We start from the raw sequence: 24,528 nt of genomic DNA, 5'->3' as shown, positions 1-24,528 counted from the left end.
TTTTTTTTTTTCCCTCCTAAGCACTGAAATCCTAAGAATGTCACTTGGACATCTGGCTCTTTTGAACTATTAGGTATGGTCACTGCTACTGGAGCAGTGGTGCTCAGGATGGGCACACTTAACACACAGAACTGACTTCTAAACACTGTTCTCCACTGGCAAAGAACTGGATTCCATGGGGAAGAGCTGATTCTAGGAATCACTACACAGACAAGGCAAGAGGAAGGGCAGGCCAGCAGTTCCTCTAATTTTCACTATTTTTTTTCACTGTGAACGTGCAATCCTGCTGTGTATGTCATACTCCCAATCTTACTTCATTACCTGTTCTGATTTACAAAATCTACCTAGCAGTGGCATTGGTAGCATGAAGGAGCTGAGTATCAACATTCATATATTAACCCAAGGCTCTTGACTTCAAGCTCCCGTCGCCTTGATTTCCCTACAGTGATGGGTTACAGGGATGTAAAACCTGGAACTGAGAACAAAATAAGCCTTTTCTCCCTGAAGTTGCTTTTGTTGGGGTATTTATCATAGCAATAGAAGAAAACTAAGGCAATACCTATTCCTAAAAAATCACTGGCAGTACCGTAGAGTATCATTTTCTTTCATCATCACATGGCTGACTGGGAGCAACGTCGTAAAAGTCACTATAGCATCTTGCCAGGCCAGGATTAAAAAAAAATAAAATTCAAAATATTCAAAGTAGAATTTCTATTGAATGCTTATGGTTTTGATGATCATGAAGTTGCAAAATTAAGTCACTCTATTGTAGGTTAAAGACTAACTATACTGGCAAGAACTCTCCATTCGGGGATTCTGGAGTGGTAAGAGGACAGTGCTATGCAAGCTGTTGAAGACTTAGAATAACATGTTTAGCTTCCTGTTAGCAGTCCTGATTCTGCCATTATAGCCAATCATTTCGATGAAAAAAGATGCCGATAACTCCCATAGATATATACGCCCAAGCTAAGCATGTAGCATAGGGATTCCATGGCCTAAGTAAGAAGACAGACCCGACTTACCTGGCAAAAGAGGACTGCATTTAAATGACAGCAATTAATAAAAACAGAGCACTGGGCCCATCCAAATAGTAACTCACTTCCTCTCGTTTCCCCTCAAGTGCTCAAGTCTCTGTCTCCATGAGATCCACCCATCCCTCCCTCCCTTGGGTTTCTCACCGTAGCTCTTCTAGGGTTTGGCGAACTTCTCTCAAGGAATCGGCATCGAGGTTATTAATGAGCTCTTTCGATAGCGTACAATGAAGGGAATTGTGTTGTCATCATTAAAAAGGCGTATGATGTTGGCACAAACCCAAGGTTCAATATTAGTTCTCTCAGATAAAACCTGCAAAGAAAGATAAACAGTGAGGCCTGTCTCCCAATACTTGGAAGGCTGAGACAGGAGAACTACCAGGAGTTTGAGGCCAGCCTGGGCTATGAAGTGAGACCCTATCCAAAATCATCATCATCATCATCATCATCTGATAAACAAACTCCTGCCAAAATGTATGAGAGAACTATTTTCAAAACAACAGATGGAGTAAATGGCTGAACCTCAGAGACTATGAAGATGTCTCACCTTCTAGACATCTTAAAAACTGATCCTAAGCCTTTAATCCCAGCACTCGGGAGGCAGAGGCAAGTGGATCTCTGTGAGCTCGAGGCCAGCCTGGTCTCCAAAGCGAGTTCCAGAAAAGGCTCAAAGCTACACAGGGAAACCCTGTCTCGAAAAACCAAAAAAAAAAAAAAACAAAAAAAAAAAAACCACAAAAAAAAAAAACAACTGATCCTAAATCTTAGCAGTCATTCTAAGGGATGATATCAAATCTCTGGTGAGGATATCAAATTCATATCTCCAGGCTCAGCTCTTCTCCACATTACCACCAGACCCATAGCCAATTATTTAAGACAGTCTCCCAGAAACCTAATGGGTATGTCAACCCTATATTTGTAAAGTGATCCTCCTCTCTTTCACACCCTGCACTATTCCTCACGTGCTATCTTTTCAAACACTAATTCAAACTAAAAAAGGCATCCACATCCAAACCATAAGTCTGATTCATGTAAGAACCAGTCAACTCCAATTACACAACATTTCTTTATTCTCTTCCCTTTTCCCACCCCACAGCATAGTCTCATTCCAGCCTATGTCACTGAGACAGCCTTTAACCTCTCTCCTGCTGTGGGATGGTCTGTATGTCAAATTGCTCTGATTGGTCAATAAATAAAACACTGATTGGCCAGTGGCCAGGCAGGAAGTATAGGCAGGACTAACAGAGAGGAGAATTAGGGAACAGGAAGGGAAAGGGAGTCACTGCCAGCCGCCGCCATGACAAGAAGCATGTGAAGATGCCAGTAAGCCACAAGCCATGTGGCAAGGTATAGATTTATAGAAATGGATTAATTTAAGCTATAAGAACAGTTAGCAAGAAGCCTGCCACAGCCATACAGTTTGTAAGCAATATAAGTCTCTGTGTTTACTTGGTTGGGTCTGAGCAGCTGTGGGACTGGCAGGTGACAGAAATTTGTCCTTACTGTGGGCAAGGCAGGAAAATTCTAGTTACACTCTCCCTGCAGGCACTCCAGTCTCATCTATTCCTATTTCCACAAGGAGCATGGGGAACATTCCTCTCAAAATGTATACTAGATCATGTCATTTAACTGGTCAAAACCATCACCAATATCCCAAAACATCTGGAATCCACTCTACTGTTAGACAGTTAAACAAGAATTAGTAGCTTTGGAAGCTACTGAGGTCAGACCCTTCCCTCATGGTTGGCTTTGGACCCATCTCCTGTTTACCTGGTAACCACGACTTTCCCTCTTTAGGTGTCCTGGCCAAAAGAATGGAATGCCTCTGGCCCTAGGAGATATGATATTCTGATCTGCTACAGAGATTGTTGCATTCTATTGTTTCTTCCGTGAGAAGTTAATTTCAGGTGGCCCTATCAATCACCTGGCAGGAATCTACCCCCTAAACCCCTGAAAAGCTGATTTACCTGAAAACATGGAAAGAGGTAGAGGGAATAATTAATTATTTCCTTAATAAGATAATATATTTACCCTTCTCAAAAGCCCCTATCCTATCAGGCGCAGTGGCGTGCACCTTTAATCCCAGAACTTGGGAGGCAGAGCCAGGTGGATCTCTGTGAGTTCAAGGCCAGCCTGGTCTACAGAACAAGACCGAGGACAGGCACCAAAACTACACAGAGAAACCCTGTCTCAAAAAAAAAAAAAAAAAAAAAAAAAAAAAAAAAAAAAAAAAAAAAAAAAAACAACAAACAAAAAGCTCCTATCCTGATGTACTAACTTTCAGATTTTCACTGTTTACTATTTTTTTGTAATGTAAAAAGCATTTCTTTCTGTGTCTTTTTCATAAAACCTAAGCCAAAGTATGTTTCCTTGATATGCTGAGCTTTCTCACTCTCTGAGGCTTACCACATCCTTTAGCCATGAGCTGCTTGCCAACCTTCATTGTTGAACATGATGGTTTCCTTAGACTCTAACTCAAAAACATCTTAGGCCATGCTAATCCAGTGATAGTCAAGACATTAAAAAAAAAAAAAATCCCAGGTGTTGCTGGATATTTGTTTACACTGGGCAAAGATGTGTCTAGGTTTTGCCTCACCTGCCTAAGGCACCTGATTGGTTTAACAAAAAGCTGAATGACCAATAGCTAGGCAGGAGAGACGAGGTGGGACTTCCAGGCAGAGAGAGGAACTCAGGGGGTGAATCTAGTCATGAGGATTTTGCCCGTCAGACAGAGGGAGTTGGTCATACAAAATGGAGGAGAGGTAGAGCCACATGGCAAAACATATATTAACAGAGACGAGTTAATTTAAGTTATAAGAGCTAGTTGGGAACAAGCCTGAACTAAGGCCAAGCTTTCATAATTAATAAGAAGTCTCCATGTCATTATTTGGTGGCTGTCAGTCCAAAGAAAGTCTGACAAGAAAGACCTGCTATAGTCAGGACTAAATACAGCTCAGTGGTAAGGTGCCTGCCTAGTATACATAAGGCCCTGGATGTAATTCTCAGCATTGCAAAAAAAAATAAAAATAAAAACCAATCCTCTTTCCAAGAAGCTAACTGGGAAAGAAGTCAGTCAACATCTGATCTCTCATGGCTCCAGGTCAGCTGCTGAGTCAACTTGTACCAGCTACACTTGGAACCCGTGAGCTCTGTGGACTACAGCTGTAGTTCAGTCTGCAGTCCCGAGGGAACAGCACAAGCAGCATCTACAATTGCTGAAATGAACGCTATTGGGTCCCACCTACAATACACTGAGTCAGACACTCTAGGGCAAGCCCTAGAGAAATGAGGCAACCACCAACAGAGAGCAGAGCGCAAGCCTGCAAGGTGTGGAGAGCAGGGCAGGGACTGTGGTCTTCACTTTTAAAGTACTCACATTGATTACGTATTTACTTAGGTCTTCACTTGTTTACGTCCGTAAAGCAGGTATGTGCTTATTAAGGAACAGTGAGAAAGAACTGCAGAGAGGGGGGCCCATGGAGGAATACCCTAACTACTTTAATGTTGACTTTTACTTGTGCTGCTGCTTTATGCTGATACCTGTATAAGGCTTACTATGTTCTAAATGCTTACACACTCAGCATTAACTCACTTAAAGTATATGAGATATAATAATATTATTCTCATTTTATACACACGAAAACTTGAGCCCAAGAAGTAAATTGCCCCAAGTCTCACTAGCCATATTCCTCTTCAAAAATTCAATTTGTATGCAAAGCAAAGGATTTATCAGGCAAAAGTACAAAGGACTTAAACTGTCTCTGCAGCAGGTAAGACAGAATGCCTTTACACTGCCCTCTAGCTGTCAGAAACATCCAGAAAGGTGCCTTTTCCCCAAGTGTCCCAAGAGCACTAAAGGGGAAATGCCCATCTCCTCAGTTAAAAAGAGAACATTTGGGCTTCAGCAAATCCACTACAGCTTTAATCACCCAGCAACATCTGCACTTTAAAAGAGTTAACATCAAATTCAATGGCTCACTAATGAGTAAAAGGGAGAGAATTTTCTATTCAGAATCATTCCCAAGCCAGCAACTTGAACAGCTCCCTTCTGAAAAGCCGCTGATTCCTACTGCTCACCGCCTGACCCAGAGAGTTCATCATGTCGCTATGTCACAAATGCTATGTAAGGACGAGAGTGGGAACATCTAATATACATTGCTAGAAATCAGAAAGAGGTTGGGGGGAGGGGTGCAGGGGTTGAAAAGGCATAGGAAGAGGGATTCTGTTGTTTACAGTCTGGAAGTTGCTTGGTTAGACTTTTGAACATCCTAGACAACCTCATATGTGTATGGAATACATCCAGGTTTGTTCATGTTAAAGCCGAAAACAAATGCCACCAACTAGATTATAATAATAAAAACACCATTTTAACCTCTTCCCGAGCAAATGGGCTCCATCTACCAGCACTACTGCACCTATACAAATGCAGAATGGCAGTGAGGTCGCCAGCTCAGACACTGGTCCCTTTTCACGCCACTTCCTGCCCTACTTTTGTCTTGGTCTACGCGCACTTCATCTCTTATCATCTCTTCAAACAAAGGGAAAGGAGCCACGGAAAGGGTTTGCTTGCTTTCCTCCCTAATTGAGCGAATAGTCACTACGGTCCACAGGGCTGCTGCACCTGCCTAGGCTCGGCCCCGAAACTTGGATATTTATTTTGTGGAAGAAGGTGTGCACATTAAAGACATTTCTTTCAGTCTGATCTCTTTGTAACTATTCCAGGTACCCAACCCCTAATGCACACATAGCTGACTGACTTCGGATAGCTGGCTCTGACTTGTATCACCAACTCGCCTCCCTTCCACCTTCTGCAACACCTGCACTATTCTCAGCCACACTGGGAAGGTGCAACACAGTTTTAAGACAAAGCTATTTCCTGTCTCACCAAGGTTTTTTGCTTGTTTGTTTTTAGTGTGGGGAGCTGAGATTTACAAAGCATAGAAAATGAAGTTCACATAGAAAATAAGAACTGTCTGGAGAGTTAAAGTTAGGGAAGGATTAGGTTAAATTAAGAGAAATAAGCATATAAATTCCCACTTGGTTTCCCAGGGAATTTCTCTACCTGAAATATGACTGACTAACAACACTGCCAACAGGCTGCTCAGCAGAGGTGAGCCAGCTCTCACAGCACCCTCCAAAATCACAGACATGGGGCTGAGATTCCCTGAGGACAGGCCTTCAGCTAGAGTGGACATGGGCTCCACCCCAACCAAGAAGCTATCTGCAACTGATAACAACTAGCAAAGGAAAAAATCGTTTTCTCCAACAGAGTCTCACTTGGTATATTAACTACGTTGCAGGGTAGGCCTCATGCCCAAGAGGAGTAGTTGGCCATCACAAAACTAATTCAATGCTATTTTTGTAGACTTTCTGTCCCATTTTGTTTGGGGCATTTTTTTATTGGTCTCATGCATGTAGATTTTGGTTTCTGTTTTTGTGGTTTTGTGTTGGGGATGTGTTTCTTGTTTGTTTGTTTTTTAAAGAGAGAGAAAGGGTGAGTTGAGAGGATCTGGGAGAAGTTATAGGGAAGAGAAAAGAGAGATCAGAATGTACTATATTTAAAATTTGTTTTCAACTAAAAGTAAAATCATTTCCACTTAACAGGAGGGAAAACTGCTTGGAATGTAAAGGAAAAACTAGTATATCTGTATCCTTCAAGTAGGCCATGGCCATGAAATGATCCTATCGGTCTTAAAACAAGTGACTGAGTTTCCAGCTGATACTGGGATGAACAGTGGATGCTGCTGCTCTGGCTTGTGAGGAAGAGTCCTTCCTGCTGCTTTGCTTCCGTCCCTCACACTGGCAGCCAGGTACCTGCTCCTCATCATGCTTCCCCTCCTCATTCTCAGTAGTTCATCCCACCTTTCTCTCCAGCAGAGAGCGCATACTACAAAATGCCTTGTTTACTGCATTCTCACCAGCATTATAGAACTCATTAGCAAACTCAAGTAACCACTGCTAACAGAAAATATAAAGCTGGTGCTCATGGTGGCTCCCACCTATAATCCCAGCATCAGTAATTTGGGGCCAGGGCTACCTAGTTGAGTTCCAGGCCAGCCTGGGCTAAAGAGTGAAACCCTGCCTCAAAGAAACAAAAACAGATTTAAAATTAAAAGAATTAAAAGTTCACATTAACACATTTCAGAACAAAAATCTCTCAAAATCTGGGATCAACTTTAGTGATACCTGTTAGAAAAAGGATACAACCTATGAACTCCCACACTCCGTTACTGTCAGTAATTTGTAACTTTCAGATGGGTTCTCTTTAGCTTCTACTATACAGACAAGAATTCCTGAATATTCTCTTGACTATAACTGATTTTTTAGATTACCCATTTATTTCTTCTAATGCACTATGATAACAAATATATCCACTAGCATGCATGGTGTGGAGCCTAGCTCATGAAGTCAGTTATAAACAAATGGCAAGCCTTATTACTTATCAGCGAATACAGAGCTGTAAGCAAACACCTGAGATTACAACAGGGTGTGTGTAAATTGTCACAAGAGCCCAGTCATCACCGAAATTCACAGCTTTACATTCTTTATGCCTGTCTCTTGCCATACTATCTTAAAGACTCCTATCTCACCTGAAGGGCATCCTTTTAGGCAGCCTATCACATCATCCTCACAGAACCCACCCAGCCCCCAACACTCTAAATAAATAAATGTAAAATTATAACAGAAAGTAAGTTCCTATGCCTTGTAATCTAGAGAAAACTAGCTAGGATGGGGCTAGATTCATCTCTTTTCCCATGACAAAGCTGGGCGGGAGCAGGACAGGAAGTAAAGTGTCCTACAGAAGGCAGCTCTTTACTTGAATACTTACTGTCAGTCTGAAAGGTCACAGACTTCAAGGACTTTGAAGCCCTCCTTTTTGCCTCCCGTGCACCATCAACGACCAGAGGTGGATGGATCTACCTTGGTAAAAGCCATCAGCGGAGCAGCGTTAACCAAGAGCAAGGCAAGGGAGGTGGGGCGTGTCCACCGGCCCTGCAGCCCTGGACCAAGGAGGGAGTTTAAAGACGTTCAAGTCTTCAGAATGAATTCGGTGCGGTGGCCTAGGACCTGTTCTGTGAAAGCACTGCCTAGGAGATCTGAACGAGTAATGCCAAGGAAGACTTAGAAAGCCGTTTACCCTGCTTCTCAATGACTCTCTGCAAGGTGCAGCTCAGCAAAAAGACAGAGAAATCGGTAAGGCACCTTTCTAGACACCTCAGTGTGCTAATGAGAAGTGACACTCTATAGGTAACAAAAAAAGCAACATGGCCCAAAACATGTCCCTCTAAAGAACAAGGGTACTCCACAGCCCCAGTCTTAGACTACAAAAAGTCCTGGGCTCTACAGCAACTATTTACAGCAAAGAGTCCATTTAGAATGCCCTTGGGACATATAGGGAAGAGATCACCCTCATCTACCCTGATATCCGGAATGTGTTGGAGCAGACAAGGTTAAGGCTCACTGCTCACGAGCCTCCCTTCTAGTCTCCTCTATCATCCCTCAAAGCAGCTAAAAAGGAAAGGGAGGCAGAGAGGAAAGGAAAGGAAACCTGGAGAAATCCTCAAGTTAGAATTCTTTTCTTTTTGGCTTTTCGAGACAGGGTTTCTATGTGTAGCTTTTGGTACCTGTCCTGGATCTTGCTCTATAGACGAGGCTGGCCTCGAACTCACAGAAATCTGCCTGGCTCTGCCTCCCGAGTGCTGGGATTAAAGGCGTGTGCCACTGCCGCCCAGCACTCATGTTAGAATTCTTAAAGAATTTGTCTTTGGGGGCTGGAGAGATGGCTCAGAGGTTAAGAGCACTGCTTGTTCTTCCAAAGGTCCTGAGTTCAATTCCCAGCAACCACGAGTTCAATTCCCAGCAACCACATGGTGGCTCACAACCATCTGTAGTGAGATCTGGTGCCCTCTTCTGGCCTGCAGGGGTGTGTGCAGGCAGAACACTGTATACATAATAAATAAATAAATCTTTAAAAAAAAAATTTAAAAAAAAAGAATTTGTCTTTGAAACATTGCTGGGTCTTGTTCCTAATATACTGGACACATGAACAGCCAATGACCTAATCATACTGCTTCTATGGAGAAATACTATCCAAACTCAAAACAAAAAATGTAGCAATGAGCCTTTAAGGCCTCCATCTGTTGGTGTGAAATACCTACACCATGATGTGCAAGAACGTACCATGGCAACGACCTTTCTTGACTGAAGTCACAGTTCTTAGCAAAAGAGCTGCTGCTGATAAGCCAGATTACAAAACAGCACAGCCAAGAATAGAAATAGTGGCCAAAGCTTGATTCCAGAAATCCATGGCAAACTGAAAAAGCAAATTCCAAACTCCGCACTTCCCTTAGTGAGCAGTCTGTGTGCCAGTCCAGGACCCCCGGCACACAGGTGACGCCAGGCTACACTCACCTGCACTATGTCCCAGTTCATTTCCACCTCCTCTTTAATGCTGTTGGCGCCTTCGGGGAACTTGACAGGCCTCCCCTGAGGACACACTTCAGTCTTCATCCTCTTTCGAGGGGACTGACCAAACGTGAAGTCGTCTTCACTTTCTTCCTTCTTGCACACATCTTCACATGTGGTACTTGTTGATGGTGTCTCCATATTGCTATTTCCACCTTCTAAGGGGCTGGGTTGGCTGGTCTCCTCATCAACTTTCAACTTTTTTTTGGCCCTCGGACCTGAGTTTTTTTGTTTTTTTGCTGCAGTTTTCAGAGTCTTTGTCGTATGCAATTTGTGATTTTTCTCTTCCAAATCGGCACCAACAATAGGTACAGGGCTATTCTGTGAAATCACAAAAAGAAAGCATGAGAATTACAAGATTAGAAACCAACTGCCCTGGAATATTCTCAGAAGGGAAAAGGAACAAATTATCAATACATATAAAAAACAACTATAAGGAATCTCAAGGGAACTGTGTTGAGTTGAGAAAACCCCATCCCAAGGTTACAAACAAATGAGTTCATTTACATAACTTTCCAAAGCAGAGCAGAGCTCCCAGGAGTCAGAGAGGAGCGGGTGGAAGGACAGCAGTGATGGGGACACTAAAGGGCGACATGAAGTCTGGGGGCGGCGGTGGCGCACGCCTTTGATCCCAACACCTGGGAGACAGAGGCAGTGGGATCTCTGCGAGCTCGAGGCCAGCCTGGTCTACAGAGCGAGATCCAGGACAGACAGGGCTACACAGAGAAACCCTGTCTCAGGAAAGAAAAAGAAAAAAAGAAAAGAAAGGGCAACATGAGAGATCTTTTCAATGGTTATACAAACCCACACATGTAATAAAATTGTACAACGCTAAATACAAATACCCACACAGAAATAAACACATAGAAAACCAGAGAATGCTAAATAAACAGAGAATTTTACCAATGTTAATATCCTGGTCATTATACTTTACTATACTAACATAAGACACTAAAATTTTACCATTGGGGAAAACTAGATAAAGGGTATATGGAATCCCTCTCTATTGTTTCTTATAATAGCATGTGGATGACTTACAAATAAAGTTGAATTTCACAAAACAAGTAAATGATAGGTCTACATGTGCCAGAGAAACAAGACTAAGTTATAGCCATGGGCTAGAGATGCAGCTCAGTCCCAAGTGTGAGCATGCCTAGCATGCATGCCCAGTATATGCAAAGCCCTGTTTGAGCTCCAGCGCCTCATAAAAACCAGACATGGCAGCCCATGCTTGTCATCCCAGAGCTTGGGAGGTAGAGGCAAGAGGAATGGAAGCTCACAGTCATCCTCAGTCATAGGGCCAGCCTGGGCTACATGAGACCTGACTTAAAAATAAATAAATAAATTGACTTGTTTAAATAAATCCAGAAACTGATAAATAAACAAACAAATACAATCAAAGTCAACTGTCTAGAGGGAGAATAGCATCCACATGCTTGTGAAATTCAGCAGACTACACCTGCCACCTGCTCAGACAGAAAACGGGGGACCGGAAACAGAGCAGCAGCAGCAGCCAAAGGCAGGAAGTTTTCTTCTCCTTTTGTTTTGTATTGTTTGAGATGGGGTCTCACACGATAGCCCTGGCTGCCTAGAACTCATTATGGAGCCCAGACTAACTTTGAACTCAGAGCAATTCTCTTCCCAAGCGCTAGGATAACAGGTGTACAGCACCATGGCCAGCATCCTTTTTCTTTGAGAGGAGGCTGCCCAGCAGCCTACCCAGATGCCCAGGAAGCAATCTGTGCCACCACTGCTCCCTGCCGATGTGCCACATTACCTGACAGCCACCTCAGCACTGGGGGTGGCGGCAATAATGCCAGGGCTGCCCTCAAGGAGCTTACAGTCCCAGGCTGGCCTGTCCATTATTCCAGCGGCACAGACAACACAAACACAACCCGTAAGAACATTTTACTCGAGATTAAACTTCTGTCAAGGACTTTTCCAGAATGATTGACAGTAAGTCCTGAGAACTACAGTGAGGACACTTCTACCCAAGGCCAACCACCACCTGTGTACTTGAAAACACAGTTTTCTGAGCGCTACACCTGCACTCAAAACATAATGGATCCAAGCAGAGATAAGAAGATAAAATGACTGAGTCTACAAGTCATATGAGTTGGCATAACTAAAGAATGCATCTATCGGGGGCTGGAGAGATGGCTCAGAGGTTAAGAGCACTGACTGCTCCTCCAGAGGTCCTGAGTTCAATTCCCAGCAACCACATGGTGGCTCACAACCATCTGTAATGAGATCTGGTGCCCTCTTCTGGCCTGCAGGCATACATGCTGTATACATAATAAATAAATAAATCTAAAAAAAAAAAAAAGAATGCATCTATCATAAAGGAAGCCATCAAAGAAACAGGAAAAAAAAAACCTACAAAAAACCAAGTATGATCAGCTTTCTTCTATCTATAATAAAGCAAAGCAAAGTCAACAAACAGATCCTGAGTGTTTCAGCCCCACTGATAAGAGAGCCTGCTGTGAGATGGATAGCTGCTTCAGACACCTTAACTCCACACAATTAGGACCCGCAAGAGTGACTGTGAGGACCAGAGCCATGACCACAGAGGCAATCAATAAACTGAAATGGGCGTGTCTAGGCCCTCTTCCCAGTCCATGTTCATCAAGCACGTTTCTAACTATTCAATCCCCTACTTCAGCCTCCAAGAACAAAAGCGCTGCCTGTAAGAGTCTCAAGCACTTTTGATGATTATTCTAGGTAGTAATTATTAAACCAGCACTCCGGGTATATACATCATTCTTGCAAGCATGGCTGATATAAAAGTTCCCCTGAGAGGCATATCAGCTTTTGAGCTGCTGACTTAGAAACCAAGTTGCATCATTCACTAGCTGTATTCTATGAGCAAGTCACTTAACATTTTTTGCCTCAGATTTCTTATCTATAAAATCAGGATAGTTACCACAGCCATTCCCAACGGTTATAAGGATCAAGCAAGATCTTCGGAGTGAAATGCTGAGCATGCTGCCTGGCTCACAATATGCACAGATATTTGCTGACATCACGATTCAAACCAGCACTTCCACACCTAGCCTAGAGTGGAAGTAGCTGAGGAAACAGTTGCTGGAAAGGTATGTATTCCTGAGGCTGTGACAGGGGATACCACTGCCCTGAAGTTTTTGTCATTTACAGTACCTCCCCATCTGGAAAATACAGTAGCCTTCCCCACATCTGGCAACACCACCTACCAACTCCTCCTTAACAGCCACGTCTTTTGATACATCATCCATCTGAGGGGTGTTCTTCTTCACCCGAGGCCTTTGCTTACGGTTGGTTGCTTCCTTGGAAGCAGGCTGCTTACGGTTGTTTCTGGAGACTTTCTTCTGAGGTTCCCAAATACTATCTTCCTTGTCATCTTCTTCAGAGCCAGATGACCTAGAAGTCAATTGACAGGAGAACTTCCAGGAAAAATGGAACCAAATGACAAAGGTCAAAAGAGGCATATGTTTCTTAAATGATAATTAAAAGTGTGTGATAGAAAATGGAGCGATATGGGCACAGGCTGTGCACAATTATTGCTAAGAAGTGAACAGTGATCAGAGCCCTCTCCCTACCACACACTACCACGAGTCTCTCCACTCTCCATCCCGCCCCCTGTAAGCACACACACACCATGATGACACAAAAAAAATCAACCATTACCTCAAGGCACTTACTGGGTCATGTCGCACCATTGTCAATGTGAGCCTTTCAATCTTAACAGTAAAAAGCACTTAGGTTCCCAAATGCCAATCAAATCCATTTAAAATGTACTAAGTTATTCAACCCAATGAAAGGACTGAGAAATAGCTTTTAAAACACCCTAAACTGCATAAAAAGCCACCACTAAGACCTTCAGCTAACTATTTTATTGACCCTTTTTCCTTTCACAGAATAGATTTGTGCCCTGAATAGACTGGGTCAGGGGCAGCCACACTGCTTGTCTAACAGGAATCAAACCCACATCAGGAGCAGAGAAAGCACAGCCCTCCGCCCATCTGGTTCACTCTATTTCTCCCCTAGAGAGGTCAGTATAGGTGGGAAGAATGACCTGAGATTAATCAATGAGACTGTCTGACTTCCTGAACGGTCTCAGTTCTGCCTAGAGGCAAGAACCTCATTGGATGAATTCTCACCTAAATTACATTCCAAGAAAACATAACGATGGCAGGCCAAAGTACTGACATCACCAACGAGTTCTTTTCAGAGGTCGGTAAGCAGCCTGAGACGAAGCAAAACAAAATCAAAATCCCTCCAACGGTAGAGTCAAAGGGAACTGTCATTTGAAAACCTGTGTTCTGCCAGATAGTCCCTGAGTACTTGGGAGTCTGAAGGCAGGAGGATCACGAGTTCTGACCATGTTTACCTATACCCTACACACACACACACACACACAGAGGGGGAAGGGGAAGGAAAGAGAGAAGAAGGGAAAGGAAGGAGGAAGAAAGAGAAAGGGAGAGGAGGGAAAGAAAATAAAGGACGGAGCGAAGGGGAAGGAGGAAAGAAATGGCAAGGAGAAGACAAAGGAACTTAGAGTCCCCTCCTACTGTCAACGAAACAGGACATCTTCTAGCCTCCTGTCTAATCACCTATCACACAGGACCGCGAACTAACCCTATTTCACACGGGTAGGTTGCTAAATGTACAGATTTTTTTCACTATTATAAAGAAAACACAAATGCCCCAAATCACTTGTCACACAGGAAGTAGCTCAAGGCAGCGAGTCAATGCTCATCCCCCGTGCCATGAGAGCTGCCAGGAGTGGCTAGCACTCATAGCAAGCACATCTTTCCCATGCCTCTCCTTAGTCCTCTTGACCTTTTCCTCGCTCCCAACCTCGAAATGTTGAAATCTCCAGTCTTTACTCCTCAGCCCCCCGCTCTCTCTAGTTTGTCTTATCCTAGAGATCATAAAAGGAATCTCAGTTTTATATCTTCAAGTTGACATTTCCCCTTGCACATCCACATTCAATTAGATGTCGAGCAATCACCACCAACTTGCCAAGTGCAAAACAGAACTCTTGGCTCTGACACTCCCCATCCCTCTAGTCTTCTCAGAAAGCCTGTAACCATCACCATGTCCTTTCCACTCCACCTTCAGGAACACACACCACATTAGACCACTTCTCACCATTCCCACTCCTACACCAACCTCCTTGCTTCACCCTAATACCTGCACTCCTGTCCCCCATAGTCAGTTACACCAAGAAACCCTAACGATATTTTACACACAGAAGCCAGATGAAGTCAGATGGCTGCCCACACCCTCCAGTGGCTTCCTAACTTCCTTCAAACACAGTCCTAGCATCTCCTCATAGACTCTCAGATCCCACCAACTCCAGTCTCATTTCCTATCACTCTCTGATATGACGGCTCCCAACTGAGCACACTGCTCTTGCTGGTCTCCAAGCACACCAGCCCATGCCTGTCTTCAAGTCTGTGTTTGCTGCCTTCTCTGTTGTAACACAGTCTAAATCTCTACTCCAGTGTGCGCTCCTGTGCTTGTAAGCTGGGGGTCACCACGCTGACATAACTTAGTAAATTGCTCATTCATCTCTCAGTCTTGGAGCTTTAATTCCAAAATCAGGTGGCCCCACTGCTTGTGCCTCTGCTAACAACAGCAGGTGGCAAACGCAGGAACATGTGCTGAAACACATTCACATTTTGAGGTAAGAACAAAGAGAAGACAGGTCAAGGTGCTACAATTCTCTTGGAGGGCTTGCCTCCAGTGACCTAAGAGCCTCAGGCTAGGCCCCAACTCTTAAAAGTGTCTTCTCTAAATACCCTGGTAGTGACCTTTGTGGAACATTTATCCAAGCCACAGCACCTAGAAAATCTTATATGGATCTCTTGGCATATCCTCCAAATAACACCATATTGCTCTATCCAAAATGCTCTCCTACTACAAACATGCAGCATACTTCCTAAGCCCTGACCACCTTTAATTTTACCTTATAATACTATTATACCTTATAATACTTATATGCTTATAATACTATTATTTTACCTATAATTATTTTACCTATAATAGTACTATAATGCTATAATACTAACAGTAATCACTTATTTCTTTACAAATATCAGAGGCATATGCTATATGGTACTCTACTGCTGTGGAATAATCCTCTTGTACACTGTAAAGATTTGCCACTCAAATTGGTTTAATAAAAGGCTAATTGGCCAGTAGCCGGGAAGGAAGCATAGGCAGGGCAACCAAACTAAGGATGATGGGAAGGAGAATGCCAGCCAGCCAGCCAGTCAGCAAGCAAGCAGGACGTGTAGAAAATGAGGTAACAAGCCATGAGCCACGTGGCAAAGCATAAGTAGAAATATGGGTTAATTTAAATGTAAGAGTTAGCTAGTAACAAGTCTGAGCTATCGGCCAAGGATTTATAATTCATATTCAGCCTCTGAGTCAGTTATGTGAGACTGGGCAGTCAGGACAGGAAATGTCCAACTACACTCTATAGCAAAGATTCTCAACAGAGAATGATTTGGAGACCCTGGGATATTTGGCATTATCTAAAGACATTTTTGGTTATCGCATCTATTTGGTAAGAGGCCACAGATGCCACTAAGCATCCTACAAAGCATCGGTAGCCCCCACAACAAAAGGTGACCCTACACACAGTGGCAATGCTGTAAAAATTATGAGCACTATTCTAAAGCAATGTAAACAACAGCATGCCTTCCTTCAGCCTGGTTCCAGGGTAAATATTATGTAATGTGTTTAGTTAGCTATTTTCTCTCCTGGATCACAGCAGGAGTTCAATAGCTGTTGTATGGATAAATGACAAGGACACACATTTCTTCAACCCACATGACTTAAGTTTCTAAGTGACAGAATAGTCACAATTCCCACGACAACATATTACACTAATATGCTTACAACTCAGAGAAGAAAGAAAATTCATCTTTGGATTCCACATTCTGAGCCTGTTTTTTTGCTCTTCTTGGCAATGAGGACATCTGGAAGAAATAGAACATGAAGTCAGCGTGACATGAATAGTTTTATCACTTCGTTTGGCAACAAAATGATTCTCCATTCAAAACTAACATTCCAAAAGCTTTGCTGTTAGAAATGCCATAGAGGGGAGAAAAACAAAAGGTTTATTCACAAACCCAAACACTGGCTTCCCATAGGATGTAGCCTGCTGGTCAGAAGAGGACCCAGCAGCCTTCCAATGGCCTCAAATACCTTAGGAGATGGGGTCATCTTTTATAAAAAAGACAAGATCCTATGGGGTAATAAGTTTATTTTAGAATTAAATGAGTATTTCACAAGTATCATTTTATGTTGACACTACCAGTCAACAAATTATAAGTCATCTATTAAAGTTTTTGTCAAATATAAGAAATATTTTTTTTTCTCTTCTGTATCTTCTGATGACATTATAACAGAAGTATCTTCACAAAGTTAGGAGTTGAACAAATGATACCAATTAACTGAGTAAACAACAAAGTTATTCCTAAACAAAACAAACATCCTCTTACAATATAAATGATTAACCACTACGCCACCAAAAATATTTACCATATTCAAAGGCTCAGCACAAAAAAAAAAAAAAAAATTAAGACAAATGACAAGAGACATCACAGAATACAATTAGCAAATACACTTACTTAAACTGGTAACATTTATTACCCCCAAAAATGTTTGTCAAGCTATAAAAACTGTATTAGACTGGCATGTTTGGAATCTCTGAGACAAGTCCCTGGACCAGTGGGATACTGTAAGTCTCTGGTTCTAACACCACTCATAAGAGGAAGCAATACCACAGACAAATATTAAACCAGTTGTCACAAAGAGGAACATGATTTCCCAGTTGTCACAAAGAGGAACATGATTTCCCAGCAGCTCCATCCAGTGAGTGCAGAACTCTGAGGCAGACCGTGTTAGGTAAGAAACAGAAGGACGGAGGGAAAACAGTCTCCTAGCTGCAGACAGGACACACTCCCCTCTCGTCCTTTGCTCTCTGTTAGGAATGTCTATGGTTATAGGGTCATCCCACCTCACATAAGTAGTTCTAGCTATTATCACAAGGGAACAGGCAAATAGGATTTCGTATGGACAGTTTACCACAATAAAAATAAAATGTAAAAAGAGAACTTAGCAGGAATGTGGCACACCTTTAATCCTAGCACTAAGGAGGCAGAGACAGGAGGATCTCTAAGAGTTCTAGGCCAGCCTGGTCTACATAGAGAGTTTCAGGCTAGCCAGGGCTACACACTAAGATCCTATCAATGAATAAATAAGAATAAATAAGAGGAAGTTGATGGCTGACAAGAGTGCCAATTCAACCCAGGCCAGGGAAGAACATGCATTCATTCACTCTGTAAATGGGAACAAGACAACGAGCTGCTCCTCTGAAGGAAAGCAAGTATTTAACTTCCACAACCTCCTCAGGAGCAAAGATGTCAAATGATTTAAATCACATGAAACAAAGCTTTAAAAGTTCTACAAAAAAGCAAAGGTAACACTTTAGTATGTTGAATAGGATGAGAAAATGCAGATGGCACAGGCATATCTCAAAACTCAAAGCCAAAAAGATTTCACAAGATAAAAATTAAAATCCCAAGCCAGTAATTGGGGCATTTTAGAACCAAACCAATTTAGCCCTTAGTCTTACTTTTTTTTTTTTTTCTCGAGACAGGGTTTCTCTGTGTAGCTTTGTGCCTTTCCTGGAACTCACTTTCCTCGAACTCACAAGATTTATTTATTTATTTTGTATGCCTACAGGCCAGAAGAGGGCACCAGATCTCGTTACAGATGGTTTTGAGCCACCATGTGGTTGCTAGGAATTGAACTCAGGACCTCTGGAAGAACAGCCAGTGTTCTTAACCTCTGGGCCATCTCTCCAGCCCGTCTCATCTTTAAATAAGATTTTTTTTTAATTATTTTAATTTTTAAGAAAGAGCCAGACGGCAGTGGCACATGCCTTTAATCCCAGCATTTGGGAGGCAGAGCCAGGTGGATCTCTGTAAATTCAAGGCCAGCCTGGTTTACAGAGTGAAATCCAGGACAGGCTCTAAAGCTACACAGAGAAAAACCCTGTCTCGAAAAACCAGAAAAAAAGTTAGGAAGGAAGGAACAAAGGAAGACAGGAAGGACAAACAGACAACAGATATGATTGCTGAAATTGTTAGGACCAAGGGTGAAAAGATCTGGGGCTGGATATCTCTGACAAAAGGATCTTCCTGGGTGCCCTAGCCCACACGTTACTAGGCAACTGACCCACAAAAAAGTCTAGACGTTTACTTTCCAGAACAGAGTCAGTAAACTAGAAAACAATGAATGCAACTATTTACATACAAACCATTCAAACTGAATGCTAACCCCCCCAAGTCACCAGCGAGTGATAGGGATGGGTATAGGTCAGTTGGGAGAGTGCTACCTTGGCATGAAGTCCTGGGTTCAATCCCTAGCACCTTATAAACCAGACATGACAGGGCAGCTCTTGGGAGGTGGAGGCAGAGGGATAGGGAGCTTAAAGCTGTGCTCAGCTACACAGTGTGTTCAAAATGAGCCTGGGATACAAGAGACCCTATCTCAAAAACAAACAAACAAAAAGCCACCAGCTAGATCCTTGTCCTCCATGAAAGACAATGGAAGATGCTTCCCTGGAGAGTCTGATCCCTGCATAAAAATCTAAAGGTGCTGGAAAGAAGAGGCAAGAGAATCAGAGGTCAAGATCGGCTTGTGCTACTTGAGACCCTGCTTCAAAAGAAAGCAATGGTAAGCTGGGCGGTGGTGGCGCACGCCTTTAATCCCAGCACTTGGGAGGCAGAGTCAGGTGGATCTCTGTGAGTTCGAGGCCAGCCTGGCTACAAAGTGAGTCCAGGAAAAGCGCAAAGCTACACAAGAAACCTGTCTCAAAAAAAAAAAAAAAAAAAAAAAAAAAAAAAAAAAAAAAAAAAAAAACAATGGAAAAACAATCTAAACGTGCCAAGCTCCCCATCAAGCATCCCTCCCACACTCCAGTCACCTAACAACTATTCTGATCATCCCAATCTACACCACAGAGTAATATCAGACCACCTCTATAAAAGCTGGCTTTGTACAGTTTTAGTTATCTCAGTCAACTCAAGTCCATAAACATTAAACAGAAAATTCCAAACATAAACAATCAATAGGTTTCAATTGCACTATATTTCTAAAAAGCCCAGGCATCTCTGCAAGTGCTGGGCAGCAGATGGCCTGCTGCTTTAAATCAATCCACGCCTTAATCCAGCACTCGGAGGCAGAGCCAGGCGAATCTCTGTGAGTTCGAGGCCAGCCTGGTCTACAGAGTGAGATCCAGGACAGGCACCAAAACTACACAGAGAAACCCTGTCTCAAAAAAACAAACCAAACAAAACAAAACAAAAACAAACAAACAAACAAACAAACAAAACAAAACTCCATCCTATTCTATCCAGCCAAGAGCATGAATTAGCTAGCCCCTCTGCCCAGCAGTTATTCTGTACACACATGTCAGTCACTTAGAGGTCACCTCAACTGTCACCATATCACAGAGCTTGAGTTCAAGTAATCTGTATACTTAAGTGTGGCCCCAAAACATGAATAGCAATGCTAACATTTTTATTACAATATAGTTAAAACTATTTTATCTTGTTAGTAGTTGTTCATCTCTTAATGTACCTAATGTATAAGTTAAGTTTTACCACAGGTATATATACGTGGGAAGAAACGTGGTATATGTAGGGTTTGGTACTATTAAACATTTCAGACTTCCACTTGGGGGGTCTTGAAAGGGAGAACTATTATATCTTATAAAATCTTAATTCAAAACACATAACTACATGCCAATTCTGTTGCTACACTTCAGCCTTAACAGAAGGTGTTTAAATTAGGAAAGGCAAATCCTTGGTAGGTTAATGTCCTATTTGTCTCTGGCTGTGATAAATACCGTGACCAAAGAAACTTGGTGTCGAAAAAGTTTCCTCTTGCAGGTTATAGTCAGTCCATCAAAAGAAGCCAAGGCAAAAACTCAAGGCAGGAGCTGGAGGCTGAAACCACAGAGGAACACTACCTACTGGCTTGCTCCCAGACTTGCATTCCACTATCTTTCTTATACAAGCCAAGCCATTGCTTGTACAAGGGATACATTGCTTGTACAAGGGATACATTGCTTGTACAAGGGATACATTGCTTGTACAAGGGATACATTGCTTGTACAAGGGATACATTGCTTGTACAGGGATGGCTTTGCCTATAGTGGGGCGGCTCTCTTCCACAGATATGCCTTTGGGCAATTAGATGGAGGCAATTACTCAACTGAGGCTCCTTCTTCCCAGGTCTGTCAAACTGGCAACCAAGATTAACCATCATAGTTAATATTTAGATTAACCATGGGCCTTTAAAGTTTTGCCTAAGCACATAATTTGAACTACCTCTTTAATAAATAGATAATAGAGTTAATGGAACATGGAAAATTGGATAAGACACAAGTACCTATTTACAAACTATATATATATATATATATATACATATATACATATATATATATAGAGAGAGAGAGATGAGAAAGGAAAATATATAAACACAGGCCAATTTCAGGCAGATCTACTCTAGAAAGAGTGTATGCAGAAACTAGAAATTATTATTTGTATACAACTAACTATATCAAGTATCCTCTCAGAAATTTGTATACTCCACTTTAAAGGCCTGTTTCTCCACCTCCCAGGTCTATAAAACGCGTTGGGATAACCAAAATCTCAATGACTGACCTGTCTGAAGCACAGATAACGCGTCACCTAACGGACACATTCTGAGAAACACATAACTGGGCAACTCTGTCACCTGAGCACTACAGTGTACTTAACTAAGACAGCTATATAGATGAGGCAGTCTAGAAAAGCACTTTCTGTAGCTGTGTGTGTTCTGTTGGCATCCATCCAAACATCATTGATCAGTACAAGGCTGTACCTATAGCACCTACTTATTAAAAATCCTAATTCCTCTGTCCTGAGTTTAAGGTTCAGATTTACATGGGGCTGGGGAAGCAGGCAAGAGGACTGATCGCAGGGGCTTGCTGGCCAATCAGTCTAGGCAATCAGTGAGCTCCAACTTCAAAGACAGAACTTGCCTCAAACAGTAAGGTGATTAAATGAAGACATCCTACATTGCCCTCTGGCTGCCTCGAGCACAGGCACCCGCACATGCATGTGCATATGCACAGCACATACACATATAAAATGATTTAGATTTATACCACAGACTGCCTCTGAAACTATTTAGAGGTCTCATAGTTTCCCAAGTTTGACACATCTATAAAGGGAGGGACTCTTGACAATTGTTCCCCTTCTAAAACCTGTTCCTACCCTTCTTTCCAATCTCAGTATCTATCCATTTGTTCAGCTCAAATTCTGGAGACTTTTTTAACAGCTTCCCTGAGGAAGCTAACATAAAATACCCTGCCCATGCTTAAAATGTTCAAATCTGCTAAATTTTGGCATATGTACACACACTTCACAATCAATATGAGTATACCCATCGCTCACCATGGAGAATCATTTTTTTCTCCATCTCCAATATATAGTCTATTAGTAAATAACATGAATTCTTCCTCCAAAATAGATCTTATTTCATCAGCATCTCCAGTGAGCCCCCAAGCTCTGTCTTCCGTTGCCATAGCAGAGGATAAGACTGGGTAGTTAATTAAAACAAGTTTCCTTCTCACAGTCCCAGAGACTGGGGATAGGCCTTCTTTCTGCACTATCCCAAAACAGAAGGCATCACATGGCTAAGCTTTCTCTGCCTCTGCTTTTTATGCTGGTGTCATCATGGGGGCCCCGCCCTTATGACCTCATTTAATCCAAATCACCCTGCAAAGGTTCTACCTCCCAATCTATGAATCTGGAGGTGACACAGGACACAACCCACAGCAGTCTCTGGCTCTTACCTAGACTGCTGCAGTAACCTCTCAGTGGCCCTCAAGCTCTTCCACTCCTGCCCCGACCGCCCAATCTCCCTGAGATCATTCCTAAAATGCTCCGAAAGCACTCAGTGACTTTCCATCTTGTGCTTCCCCAGAATCAAAACTAAGACGTTCTTCGGGGCTGACACATTCCATTCCTAACCGCATCTATTCCTTCGTCTACTTGCTTGCTTCTCATCACCTTCTTTCGGTCCCTGTACAAGCATGAATCTTTACCACATAAGGTCCACTCGACCTGAAGTATTCTAATCCTATGCATACCAAACATCTGGCTACTTCTCACCCTGAATTTCTTCTTTTACCTAAAATGGGTTTTTCTATCCTGTTTTCTCCCTTCTATCCTGCATGCAGTAGTATATAAAACGGGCCAAAAGTACAATATTCTGTTTTCTGTCTGATCCCCTCAATTTAGTAAACTCAGGGGAAAAGGAAACGCTTGCTTTGCTTCAGTACCTGAGGGCCCAGAATTTAATAGCTGATCTGTAAGTTTTTACTGAATAAATATATGTACAAATATGGTCTCTGCAGAGAAAATAAACACATTTTCTATCACTCTTAGGCAGTGCCATGCATAACATTCACCGCTATTTGGAAAAGGTGATGACACATTAAGAAGGCCCCCATTCTTTAGTGATTAAGAATATTCCCTCTTCTGAATTATCTCTGCAGGGATGAGCACATTCTGAGTTAGGGGTTGTTGTGAGGTCACTGAGGAGGAACTATAAACTCTGGAAAGTGAAAATAGTTAGAAAAGACCATACACACACACACACACACACACACACACACACACACACACACACCACTGATATTTAAAAAGGGAAAACAGCATGTAAACTTCTAAGAGAAAAGAGAGAGAACTCAAGAGGCATCTAAATATTTCCCTGAGGGAACTAACAGAAGTGCTTCAGATATTAGCAGAGATCCTCAAGCGATTAAAAGAAAAAAAAAAAAGCCAACAACCAAAAACCTCGCAGGAGAGTTGCAGACGAGAAACCCCTGCTGTCTTCTTTTATGAATGAGAATCTTGAGACCCAAGGGGATGAAATGGTCGTAGAACTCATAGCCACAAGTACCAACACTATCCTCGTTTCTCGTGGCATATTAAAGACAAGCTGCCATGTGAGGCGACAGAGGCAAGCTGCCTAGACGTCTCATTCATCCTCAACTGCTGGAGCGCCTCCGAGGTGCCCAGGGCACTTCTGAAGATGGGATCTGACCGCGCACCGCGACCTGACAGGGCTTCCTCCCTCACCTCCGACTCCATGGGGGAAAGAAAAAAGTTCGCCCTGGCTTTCTCACGCCTGTCATGCTCTAACAGCCTGTGCAATGAAAGGACGCCAGGTGACAGATTTCCCAGGTGTAGATTCTGAGACAGACCGCCGATACTAAAAGGTAGCAAAGCTTCGTTTAAAAAACTGTTCCTTCCCAAACGAGTACTCACAACGTTTAAGTGGCCCCTAAAATACCGGGGCCCGGACACAGATTCGAGAGAGACCGAAGCATTGCCGCCCGGGCAGACACAAAGCTCACCTTCCGGCCTGGCGAGTCAGTAGACTGGAGTTCTGTCGCAGAATCTTCCGGTTCCCGCCGGAAGTTTTTCAAATGCCGGAAGTCCCGCCTTGCTTTCCCAGAGCGGACTACCGGGGCGGGGCGGGGCAGGAGGGATGGGACGGGAGGGGCGGGATGGGGCGGGGCGGGCGGGGCGCAACTTGAGTCTGCAGGGAATTGGGGTACGCCCTTACCCCAGGGAGGGGGTAAAGATTTGGCAATCGCGAGCCCGCTTCTTGGTTTTCCTTTTTCTGGACTCTCTTGGACTGCTTTATGCTCTTTTCACCCATCCTTAACTTTGGCTTTTTGGGTTTTTTTGTTGTTGTGGTATTGAGGCAGAATCTCACTCTTACAGCCCAGTTCTGTCTGGAGCTCTCCCACCACGTTGCCCCTGCTGGTCCTCTTGTCTCAGCTACAAAGCCTGACTCATCTTTAAAAAAAAAAAAAAAAAAAAAAAAAAAAAAAATCAGGAATGGTTCGTTTAATTGCATCATTCGTTTGTAGTGGGAAATGAAAAGGAGTTAGAAGAGAATCTTGGAT

General features: G+C 42.9%; 1 protein-coding gene across 1 annotated transcript in view; it reads right to left on the bottom strand.

Annotated features, from left to right (window-relative positions):
- Srbd1 (S1 RNA binding domain 1) overlaps window positions 1-24,043 on the bottom strand; it is a 180,757-nt gene extending 156,714 nt beyond the window's left edge. Inside the window, 6 exon segments of the mRNA XM_028893161.2 lie at window positions 1,179-1,248; window positions 1,251-1,344; window positions 9,444-9,818; window positions 12,707-12,893; window positions 16,386-16,465; window positions 23,971-24,043. Of these exon segments, the coding sequence (XP_028748994.1) occupies window positions 1,179-1,248; window positions 1,251-1,344; window positions 9,444-9,818; window positions 12,707-12,893; window positions 16,386-16,465 (806 nt within the window). The 5' untranslated portion in view covers window positions 23,971-24,043.
- Window positions 24,044-24,528: the final 485 nt, after the last annotated feature.

The sequence above is a fragment of the Peromyscus leucopus genome, chromosome 22 (genome assembly GCF_004664715.2).
Source record: "Peromyscus leucopus breed LL Stock chromosome 22, UCI_PerLeu_2.1, whole genome shotgun sequence".
In the NCBI taxonomy this organism is placed as follows: domain Eukaryota; kingdom Metazoa; phylum Chordata; class Mammalia; order Rodentia; family Cricetidae; genus Peromyscus; species Peromyscus leucopus.
This window is presented reverse-complemented; position numbering and strand designations above follow the sequence as displayed.